The sequence below is a fragment of the Cricetulus griseus genome, chromosome X (assembly GCF_003668045.3).
Source record: "Cricetulus griseus strain 17A/GY chromosome X, alternate assembly CriGri-PICRH-1.0, whole genome shotgun sequence".
NCBI lineage: Eukaryota > Metazoa > Chordata > Mammalia > Rodentia > Cricetidae > Cricetulus > Cricetulus griseus.
Genome location: NC_048604.1, coordinates 59350775 through 59363334, shown reverse-complemented (window position 1 = coordinate 59363334; position 12560 = coordinate 59350775). Strand labels below are relative to the sequence as shown.

The 12560-nt window shown below is 37.5% G+C and overlaps 1 protein-coding gene across 1 annotated transcript in view; it reads right to left on the bottom strand.

Annotated features, from left to right (window-relative positions):
- The window catches only part of Pof1b (POF1B actin binding protein), a 65583-nt gene that overhangs the window by 39285 nt on the left and 13738 nt on the right, over positions 1–12560 (bottom strand). The window contains exons 2-3 of the mRNA XM_035449725.1: positions 11176–11250; positions 5261–5341 (exon numbers count right to left, since the gene is read on the bottom strand). Of these exons, the coding sequence (XP_035305616.1) occupies positions 5261–5341; positions 11176–11250 (156 nt within the window). The remainder of the gene's footprint in view (positions 1–5260; positions 5342–11175; positions 11251–12560) is intronic.

The following is a 12560-nucleotide window of genomic DNA, read 5'->3' as shown; positions in this document are numbered from 1 at the left end:
TGAAATTTTATCCCCTGTTTTCCCCTTCAGAATCTTATCTCATTTGTCTCCTTACTCGGTTGCATCATTATCCTTGCCCGCTACTGATTCATTCTGTTTATAAATCTTCCAGCATCTCCAAGATTTCAGCTTTCTCCTCTAGTGATACCTTTTCTCTTGCCTTTGACCAATATCCTTTTCAGGAAGGTGTCCCCCACTTAACTTCTTCCCCTTCCGTTTGAGAAAGTTCATGCACTAACTTCCCACATCTGGATTTTGATCCCATAAGTATATTGAAACAGTTGTTTTAAATACTACTGTCACTTTCTTAACTATCAAAGCTCATTCTCCTATCTACTGTCCTTAGCTTTATGTTGATTAGATGTGGTTAGGCAATGCTTTCCTCTATTTGCTTCAGTTACTGTTTTAACAACCTTCTCTGAGAAGAAATTTTCTGATAATGGGTCCTTACTTCTGTTCCCTTAATACAGCTATTTCTCAAGGTTCTGACCTTAACCCTCTTTGTTACCTCATAGCAATCACCCTTATGTCTTTACCTTTGACAATAAACTTTTGATATCAGCCCTCCTACTTATATCTCAAATGTGACATTTAGTTCTGTCATTAATATTCACTAAGTACCCTCTCCATTATATGCCTCATACCCCACTGGATCAAGCAGATGTTATGGTATTCCCCTTTAATAAACCGACTTTCCCCTGCCTCTTCATAATCTTTTCTATTGAAAAGATTATTCTTTTCTTTTTCTATAGGGCCACCATAACCCTATCAGGCCTTGAGGCCCACATTTAACTTTTCTTCTGTTAGTCTCCCTAGCCCAGATTAGCTGTCAGAAAAGAGAAGAATTTGTGAAGACCTGAATAGAGCACACTTATTTAAATTTGTTTCCTTATTAGTATAACGATTCTAACATCATGTGTATTGTACCACTATATTACATGTCAAAACAAATATTTCCTTGATTTTCCACAAATAGCAAATGTGTTATCTGAAGTCAAACTGCAGTGTAATAGTTTGAATGATCATAACGTTCCATAGGTGCATCTGTTTTGATACTTGGTCCCCAGTTAGTAGAACCCTTTGAGAAGGATTCAACATGTTGACCTTGTCGGAGGAAGTGTCACTAGGAATGGGCTTTGAGGTTTCAGAAGCCCACACCATTCCCACCATTCCCACCATTCCCAGTTAGTTTCTCCCTCCCTCCCTCCCTCCCTCCTCTCCCTCCCTCCCTCCTCCCTCCCTCCCTCCCTTCCTCTACTCTCCTCTCCCTCTCCCTCCTCTCCTCTCCCTCTCCCTCTCTCTCTCTCTCTCTCTCTCTCCTCTCTCTCTCTCTCTCTCTCTCTCTCTCTCTGCCTAGTGCTTGTGGATGAGTTGTAAGTTCTCAGCTACTGCTCCTGTGCTATACCTGTCTGCCTGTTGTCATACTTCCTGCCACTATGGCTGTGGACTCACCCTTTGGAACCATAAGCCACCAAATTAAACTCTGTCCCTTAAAATTGCCTTGGTCATAGAGAATCTCATCATGGCAATAGAAAAGTAACTAAAACAAGAGTTGGTACCAATGAGTGGGCTATTGCTGTAACATGTCTAACCATCATGCTTCATTTTTTGCCTGTTTTTGGAGGAAAGTAGAAAACTTTGGGACTTTGGACTAGAAAGTGGTTGGATGCTGCAAGTGGGGTCTTCTCATCCATCTTAGAAGGCCATTGGAAGACAACAGGAGTTAGAGCAATGTGGACTATGGTGGCCAAAATGAACTGGTTTCAGAGGTGAACAATATTAGCAACTAGGCTTACAACCATTCTTGGTATATTTTAGCAAAGAATGTAGCTGCTTTTTGCCCTTGTGCTAAGAATGTGCCTGAGGGAAAACTGAATAGTTTCCAACTAGTTTTGCTGGTAGAGAATATTTCAATTGTCATGTGTCATGTGGTTATGTGTGATCACTCTTATGCAGATCTAAAATGAAAAAGAGCAGGCAGGGCAAAAAAGAAATACAAAATGTACAATTGGAGGAGAAAAAGAACACTAGGTAGGATATGTAATGTTGGAGCCTTAGTTTGTGATGGAAGATAGGGAGAAATATAATAAAGATAGTGATATCCTCAGGACAAGACTCCACCCAGTTTTAAGCTCTCAGCAATTGCTCCAGCACTATGCCTGCCTGCCTGCTGCCATGCTCCCTACCATGATGGCCATGGACTCTAACCCTCTGATACTGTAAACAAGCCTCAAATTAGATACATTCTTTTATAAGTTGTTGTCGAGCTATTGTGTCATATCAACAGAAAAATAACTAAGACAATTTGCATTGCTCTACTGGTATCTATCACTCACCCTACCATGTATTTTCCAATGTAGTTTTACACAGCTATTCCTGGACATGCCTTACTTCCTACCCTAAAAGAAAATGTAAGCACCTTTGGTTTAGGAAAAAATGTCTTATTTCCTTATTCCTATTTGAAGGCTATAGAGCAATAGACTCAACCTGTATGTTTCAACCCCTACAGGGTCATATATTTCTGATGGTCTTACAAACTGAGATTGATCCTTCATAGTGTCCAGGTGGGCCTGCATACATAAAGATACACCCACACACCAGTATAGAACTGTATTAAAGGTCATAGCATTAGGAAGGTTGAGAATCACTGCTATAGGGTATTTTCTAAATATCAGGAATATCACAATGAGAAATTTAATGAAACTGATAAATATCATTACATTTCATCTACTAATGAAACAAATGTGTTTTCTTCATTTTTGGATAAAGAATAAATCAGCATATATAAATCCCATGACTACAATGACAAATTGAGAATAAGGAAAATCAGAAGCAACCACAAATAAAAAAGACCGAATAGAGATACAAGGAATCATAACTAGACAAGTGGCTTGGGTCAATTTAATTCCAAGGAGAAGAAATAAAGCTTAGAAAGGCTAGAAGGTGAAAGAGAATGAGGCTAACATTTAAGAGCCTCAACTTATTATAAACATTGCAATTAAACTAAATCTTCTCCTGGAGAGATTTAAAAATGCAAAATACAAAAGAAATATACTTAAAACACACACACACACACACACACACCACACACACACACACACACACACACACACAGAGAGAGAGAAGAGAGAGAGAGAGAGAGAGAGAGAGAGAGAGAGAGAGAGAGAGAGAGAGAAACAGAGTGTTAAATCTGTTTTCAAAAAACAGGTTATTTTTGTTTACAAAGCATGTGGCTTGACCATTTTTCTTCATTATTATGTTAGATTTTCTTGAGAAAATGTATTTCAACATATCCTGAGATAATGAGTTCTTAGAGAAGTAAGCCTAGTGTTCTTAATATGCCCTTACTTATACAAATAAAGATATATATACATCATATTACCAGAAACAAGGATATATACCTATGTAAGTATAAGGATATGGTGATATTTTGTTTATGATCTAACAAATAATGCTTGCCTGAAGATCAGAGTGCAGAGGTAGCCAGATTAGTTAGCCATAGATGCCAGGCAGTGGTAATATACACATTTAATCCTGGCAATTGGGAGACAGAGGCAAACAGATCTCTGTTAGTTCAAGGCAAACAGATCTCTGAGCTACACGAATTTGATCCAGTCTAAAAGAGAACAGAGTTCACACAAAAGTGGTCCTAGAACTTGGGGTCACGTGTCTTTAAACCCAAACTAGGGAGGTGGAGACAGGAGAGACACGGCTGGGTGGAGAGAGGAATATAAGGTGGGAGGAGACAGGAGCTCAATGCAGTCTGAGCAGCAGTCAGCCTAAGGACAGGATCTCCCCTTTGGTCTGAGCATTGGTAGAGGTATGACCTCTAGTGTTTGGCTGCTCTGCTTCTCTGATCCTTCAGCTTTTTTCCCCTGATAGCTGACTCAGAGTCTGGATACCAACCATGTGGGTAAAAAAGCAGATCAGATGTATGAAATTACAGAGCATAGCAGAAATTCTGTCTTTGTAAGAAGCCAATATTATAGGCTGTATTCAGCTAATATGCATTCAACTTCTGTTGCAGGATTGAGAAGGAAAGCAGAAGAGGGACAAAGGTAGGAAACATACTCTCCCCACTAAGGTTCTGTCCACCCACCTTGCCCCTGTTTTCAGACTTGTTGCTTAAATATTTGATTATGCAAAAGAAGGAACAGGCAACTGCTTTAACTATAATCACATCCTCTTTCTATGTTTACACAAATTTATGAAAACTCAAGCAAATATCCAAAGCAATCATCACCTTACTGAGATCCTATGTGTACACAAATTCACAGACATGCATGCACCACTAGCAGCTTCCTTAACTAAGGAGACCCAAGAACATGATTTTAATAAGTAAATTAAAAAAAGAGGAGGTGGAATAGATAGCAGTAGAAGTATGTCCTCTACACCATCTAGATTAGTAGCAGACATGAGGCTCTACATTAACCCCTTTCTTTCTTTCTATAGCTGGAATAAATAATTTATCTTTCAGCAGAGGGAAATAATGTTTCCCATTATAATGGAGAAACGAAAAGTAAAGGGAAGAAGACCATATCTTTATCCATACCACAGTGTTTCCTATTGGGAGACTGATGCCTTAACATGCCAAAATATTCTGTTGCCACTCTAGATGTATGTGTTCATGCATATGTGTGTGTGTGTGTGTGTACATTAAGGAAAGTTGATTGTTATAGAAAAAAATGTTTCCTTCATTTTCTCCTCAAATTAGACAGAGAATAACATATACTTTGTAAAACATAAAACATAAGGTTATATATCTTACTTAGAAATATAATAATGTAAATTTCTAAATAGCTCATTATTAAGTTCATAATTCATGCATCACAAGCTACAAGCACATGAAAACATATTTAAGCTATTGAATTTTAATTTTCTTCATCCTAGTCCACATCTGAAAAGCAAATCCAAATACAGCAAACCTTCCAACTCCTGGTGTGATAGTTGGTAGATTTTATGGGAAACCCGTAAAGACCTTTGTCCCTTTTCTCTCTGGTTCAAAGTGCACAAAAATCCCTTGCAGTACATGGGTGGGGCTATAGGAAGGAAAGTATTAAAACAGCCAAGCTACTTGGAGTTTTTGCTTCACTATATCAGAATGCATTGGTGCATGGCTACATGAAATTAAAAACAGAGTTTTATATTAATGATAAGAAGTCCACTTTCTAATTGGAAGATAGGCCAGAAATCTGCATTTAAGGGCCTGTAACTGATTCATACACTGGAAAAAGGAAAAAGAGATCACAGGACACCTTACCTGTTCAGGGTTTGGTGTTATGTATCTCCTAATGGTAGTTTGTGGATATGTAGTAACTTTCACTGTTGGAGAATGGAGTTCCTGTGTGGAAAAATTAAATCCATATAACTACATAAGATTATCATTATTTGGTAACTAGAAGCCATCAGTAATAAGGAACAATTTTCATAGTGAACATTATACAGTCATTTTTATGAACAATGATATGTGATTTTATGATTTACTTAACTTGAGTGTTAGAAATACTTTTGCAAAGAGGCATATGTTCAATGCTGTTATAAGTACTTGCATTACACTAATTTCTTTTTTATCATACCTTCCCACATTTTATTATGGTTTTATTACATATTCTTTTCTTCTAGAGTTTGGCAAGTAAAAACTTCTGTAAGAACTAACAGTGTATTTATCCTTATATTCTACCCTACTATCTTAAGATTAATTCATGAGACCCAGTGACTCAATAAATACTTTACAAAAGTAATGGAGGTATTTTTCTTTCATAAAATATTGAAAATTGTTATTTCTAAGATTACAGTTGCTACCTTACTTTTATATTTACACATTGGAGATATATTGGAGTATAATAAAAAATGCATAAATGGTGCTAAATCACATTAAATAAAGTACACTATTTTCCCTCTTATTGTGCTTCTCTTCCCACTTTGGAACAATGCTGCTCCTTGTTTCTTTGTCTAAGTTTCTTGCAGAAATTGTACTATTCATGGTCATTGACTAGAATCATAGCATTATGCTTTCTTTTTTATTTTAAAGCCTATTTAAAATAAGGGCCTCAGAATTGCCCAAAACATTCTCACTTACCTCCTTACCTCCTACCTAGTCTGAGGCAAGAGAATTTGGCAAATTGAAAATCTAGCAAAGTGCATTAAACCTAAATAACAAGTGTTTTAGAGTGGGTGTCTCCTCTGGGGTATTTATTTTTTAAGGACTTCATTGGGAAATTCCCTCTCCCTACAGTTTACTAATCCCCTTTCTTTCTAGCCTTTCTCAGAGTGAATTATGTTGCAATGGCATTTTTAGATGAAAAGCCAGGTCTAAATTAAATTCATATTAAATAAGTTGTATATAAAAATTACTCATAATCTTTATGACTTTAATTTCTTTTGTCTTGCAGACAAAGGATCTGAGTGTAAATAAAATGCAGTATGGCTTCTAGGCTCTTTGGTTTTATTTTTTGTTTTCTTTTCTTTGTTGTTGTTCTTCTGTTGTTCCAATCCACCTGCCAATCTGGCTGCTAGAAGTATTTCCAACAATATGGACAGTTACATTACATCACAAGGATAGTGCCATATGACAAACCCTATGGCTTGGTACACACCCCTAATGTAATCAATAAAAAACGCTCATGTAGTATAAATAAAAAAGCACATAAAAATAAGCCAGGCCAATCAGTAGAAGAGCACAATGTGTTTGTAGCTAAAAATCAGAAAGAGTATTATCTCCTCTTCTCCTCTCAGTCTCTTTATTACTTGCTGGCCTCTTGGAACTGTTTGATGTACTCATCGCCTAAAGAAGTGTCTATATGTTTCTGTGTATTGTTAGACGCTGGACCTGCTTACACATGCTTCCATTTACTTTGCAGATAATCCACATCAAAACTGTGTAGAAGAGTTCAGTGAAGGTTGGAAATTTCCACCTACTTGCTGCTGGTGATGATTTTTCACCACAGAAACAGCACTAAGCAACCACTCTGATGCTCTCTATGAACAACACAAAGCAAATGCAATCTTGGGCCATGGACCTGAGGATCTCCATTGTTTTTTTGTTTTGTTTTGTTTGCCCTCCCTCCCCCATAGCATACTTCAGAGGAAGTCTTCAGGCTTTGTATAGTCAAAGATACTAATAGATTCGTGCTGCAGGCCAACTGCATGGAAAGAAGCAGGGGCAGCTGGGAGCTCATTCATTACTGAGTTACTTCTTTAAGCACTTAACTTTAAAATTACTTGTTTACTTCTTTAAGAACTTAACTTTTTTCAAGCACACTCATCATTCACAGATGTGTCCTTTTCCAAAAGGTTAGTAGCTTCCTGTATCTAATACACTTGAGGTCCAGGTCCTTTGAAATGCCTCCAATTTATGGACAAGTTGGATCATCATAGTTCTAGATTTCATTACAATGACTGCATTGCCACCAGACATGGTGTGTTTGGGGTTGCCATTACAGTAGGTGATATTACAGACCAGAAACTTGCAGTCACTTGCCATCTCTGGGATCATATTCTGGCTGTTCTTTACTTTCAAAAGGCTGTTGGTCTGATTACAGATCCTGACTTGGGGGAGTGGTGATTTGAATGATAAATTCCCCCTATGGATTCAGGTAGCTAAACATTTGTTGCCCAGTTTGTGGTAGTTTTTGGGTAGGTTATGGAATCGTTAGGTGGAAGAATTGCTGGAGGAAGTACTTCACTGGGGATGGGCTTTGTAGGTTTATAGACTCATTCTACTTCCAGTTTATTCACTGTCATCTTGGGGATGGACAAGAAAAGAAAGGTTGTGGCTTAACAATGAGTTATTTGCATGTCAAGTTTGCCAGTTGTGCTGGCTAGTTTTATGTCAACTTGGTACAAATTAGAGTCATTAGAGAAGGGAGCCTCAGTTGAGAAATTGCCTTCAACAGACCAGGCTGTAAGCAAGCCTGTAAGACATTTTCTAATTAGTGATTGATTGGGTGCAGCCCATTGTAGGTGGGGTGAATCTTGGGCTGGTTGTCCTGGGTTCTATAAGAAAGCAGGCTGAGCAAGTCAAGAGAGCAAGCCAGTAAGCAACACTCCTCATGGCTACTGTATCAACTCCTACTTCCAGGTGCCCTGTGTGAGTTCCTGTCCTGATTTCCTCCAATGATGAAGAGCAATTTGGAAGCATAAACAATTAAACATTTTTTCTCTCCAAATTAATTTTGGTCATGGTGCTTTGGTGAGCAATAGTAACCCTAATTCAGACACTTCTCTAATCACTTTTGGTTATAGGGTTTTTTCATAGTAACAGGAAAGTAACTAATATGTGGTATGTAAATAATTTTCATTCCTACTTATATTCCTGGTCCCACTGTTTTCCCTCACAGAGAACAAAGGCTTCTGCCATCAGGGTTGTAAGCTGTAAGAAGAATGTAGGTCTTTGTGCTCCCAGATAAGCACTAGGGAAACTAGGAACGTTAAACACATGGAGTTGTATTTTCAAAAGGAGTGATATATAGTTTGCTTTTCTGTTTTGTTTTGGTTTTTTTTTTTTTCCCAGAAGGCTGAGAACAGATGTGGTTAATAGCCCGGTGACATCTGCACTATGGCCAGGCAACACTGGCTCCCCCAGGCTTAGTTTATCTGAGTTAATCTATGGTGCTATCCTCCCAGAAACCCTTATCATGAGCATTGTTTACCTTGAAACTTCTACCTTAGTTAATATATGCAGCCTATCTTTATAGAAGATGCCACCTGTCTTCTTTTTTTCCCAAGGCTTTCAATGTAATTCTGTTTTAAGTTTTTTGCACACACGGGATTGGGTTAATTATCATGAGAAAATATTTTTCCAAATTGTGCTGTGTCTACACATGCCTAAAATAAACTGCCCAGTGTCAGACTCTGGAAGTTTCAACCAATATTGCCTACTGAGAGTCATGTTTAACCAGAATTTCTTTTCCACTCACAGAGACAGCCTACTGGTGGTAGTGTTTACATTAGTAGCTTAGGCTTCATTTATGAATATTTAAAGGATTTAGAGTAGGGACTTTGAGCAACCACTATAATGACTTGGGTATTTGTACTCTGCCCATTGATATCATCAGCTTTGAGAAAATATAGAAATTTTCAAAGATTGAAAAGATCTGGACCTAACATTTTGTAATCAATAGTTGCCCAGTCTCTTGTCTGATTTGCTTTCTGGAGAAGGGTTGATAGTGCCTGCTCAATGGCTAAACAGTCCTCTGGTACTTCTTTGGGGGGAGCGAAAGCCATTTCTCATGTGGAGTCACTTGCCAAGTTAAGGTTTTTCTCCTGCCAAAGGTAGCAGATGTGGCCACATGAAGCACATTGGAGACCACAAAGAAATAAGCTATGCAGACATTACCAATAGAAACTCCAGAAGCAATAGCAGCAGCGTGGTGACTAGATGCCTCTATACTTTTTAAACTACACTTGGTGAGGTTTTTTTTAAGCATTTTATTTTGTTGGATGTATCCCCACAGGATTAGAACAAAATCCTGCTTAACGTTAATTAAACATTTGGCTTTATCTGGGTGTGGTAGCATATACCTTTAAATATTCATCCAGTTGGAAGTGGAGAACCATAGATTACATTGAAAGAGACAGAAAACCTGTATGTGGTGCTTCAGGATTGTAATTATAGTACTTAGGAGTCTGAAGCATAAAGATCTGGCTTTCGAGATTAGGTTGGTGTACATACCTAGACTTGTCTCAGGAATTCAGCCAAAAAAAAAAGAAAGCAGGAAGAAAGGAAGGAAGGAAGGAAGGAAGGAAGGAAGGAAGGAAGGAAGGAAGGAAGAAAACAATAGAAGGAAGACAATTGGAAACTTTTTATGAAAAAAGTCAGTATTATTAGTATAAGAGTCTTGTTACATATTAATGAGAAAAAGATCTGTAAATTAGTAGTGAAGTGAACAAATACATATACAATTCAATAAAACAACGCTGAGGGATTATGAAAGAAGGGGTAGGAAGATGGGAAGATTGTAAGAGCCAGAAATCATGGACATTTCCAGCAAAACCTTATTTTCTGGGCATGACAAACCATTATACACATGAATTCACAGTGGCTTGGACTCCATGTATAAGATCTGTACAAGACCAAACTAGCCAAAATACCAACCTAGTTGGGGGAGGAGATCATGAAGTCCCACCCCTATCTAAGGAGCTTCTAGGTACTGATTGCTGCTAGGGGATTGGGGGGGGAGGTAAAATTTTGCCAAGAATTTCCCCTGAAGACCCATTCATTCTCTAGCAGAGAATCCAACAGTTGTGCCATACAGGCAGTACCCAGAGGACTCTGTTTGAAAAACTGATAAAAGCACATGAAGTTTGGAGAAAAGGGTGAGATTATTGTGAGGAAAGGATAGGAATTTAGGGAGAAACAATAGGGAACAGATTTGATCAAAACCCAGTACATGCATATATAAAACTCTCAATAAAAATGTAAGGGGAAAGGAAGTGGTTAATAAAACCTCAAACTATTCAAACAAATTAGGAATAAGAATTTAACAGTAATAAAATATCATGTGTTTTCCAGAAACTTAAAATAGTATCTTCTGTCTTATTTACACATGTAACTACAAATTTAATGTGGTTTAATTTTTATTTACTTAGACTTTACTTTCTTGCACATATGAGTTGGCTAAATCTAGTTTATTGCATCATTTGGGTATACAATACTTTCTTTAAAATCTAATCCAATAACTAGGATCATTAGGTCATAAGGGTGAAAGGAAATAAGAGTCTGGGTGTCATTGAAATCATAATGAGGATAGTCTCCTGCCCTTAAGAGTCTACCTCTAAATAGAAACTTTTAAAGCACTACTACTGGCAAAGGCAGTTCCTCAGTCAATCCAAAATCTAGATAGATTTTGTACAAATCTAGATTTGTACTAGAACCAAGGACCCTTAAAATATCCACACTTACTAGAAGATTCTCATCTAGAATTAAACTGCATTTAAACTAAAAACAGTTCCCGTGAGTATAATGGAAGTAAAAATGTAATTCATGGCACTCGCTATATATTCTGTTCCTGGACAGAGCTTATATTCCTATATGAAAATATCCTCTTCTGTTTGTGAGCTATGGCATTTTGTGAATATATAGTTCTATAAAGACCTAAAGATTGTCCACACATATGAACAAGACTTACATAAAAGAAGAAAAACATATCTAACGTAACACACAACTTTGTTTACCTGTTCAGCATTTTGTGTTATATGCAGAGTACTTGGTGCACAAGTAGATATTTTCAGAGTTGGAGAATGGAGCTCCTGTTGAGAAAAACAAAACATTTAGAAATTGTTTCTGGGCACTGTACTTTGAAAGTCTTCAGTTACTTGGGATTATTAGCCCATACAATTGAAAGGATAATGGGTCATTTATATTTTTTAATAATTTTATTAGTCACAAATAGGAGCATTGCATGTAAGCTTTCGTTGATGATGTCTATCTTTCAAAAGGACACATTTACTTAATTACTTGGCCAACTTTTAAAGTAACCTAATAATAAAATAATTTCAAGAGCACTTTTATAGCAACAAAATCTTGTATTATTAGGGTTTTTTTTCTTTTTTGACAACTGTACTAATATATACCACACTGGTTTTATATGTCTGCTGTGAACAAGATGAAAACATTTGCTGAGCAAAACAAAGAATTATCAAACTAATAGATGAAGCTACCTTTGAAAACTTGAGTTATACTCTTAGATTACTTCAAGTTGGCTCCGTCATACTGTGGTGATATATTATTTATGATCTGTTAAAGCTTGCCTGAGGATTCAGAAAAGCAAAGTCAGCCACAAGTCATAGAAGCCAGGCACACACATTTAATCCCAGCAGCTAGAAGCTAGGAGGTGGTGGTACACACCTTTAATTCTAGGACTCAGGATTAAGAGGTAGATGTATCTCTGTGAGTCCAAGGCCACCAGATCTCCACAAGATTGATCCAGTCCTGAAGTGAAATAGCTCACACAAAGATGATCTCACAACCTGGGATTACATGCCTTTAATCCTAGCACTAGATGGGTTTAAAAACTAAGAGCAGGGTCTTCGGTAGTCAGTATCTGACATTCATTCTCCAGCCACATTGAGGAGAGGAAGACGTTGAAGTCTCAGGATTCTCCATCCATGCTGAGGAGAGGTTGCAGTCTGAGATTTGGTGGAGCCTGGATTGCCTTTCAGTCTGAGGTAGATTAAGAGCTAGTGATCAGCTGCTTTGCTTTTCTGATCTTCAGCTAGAAGTTTGAACCCCAATATCTGTCTCTGAGTCTTTCATTTTTTGTGTTACACCATATTTTATCTGTTCTGGTGCCAGCTTAAATCTGGAGTCAGCAGTGTTACTTCAAAATCACTCACAGAAATGAAGGAATGTGGTATTCATAATGATTAGACAAAATGATTACCCTTTTGACTATGCTATCATTGTTTATCTTTCTCCCCAAGTTAGTTAATATACATTGCCTCATTAATGTTTACAGGTACTGGGATCAAACCTGAGACCTCACATGTTACTCAAGTGCTTACCACTAATCTACTTCTCCATTTCCAGATTGCACAGTAGATAGTATTACTCAAGCTCC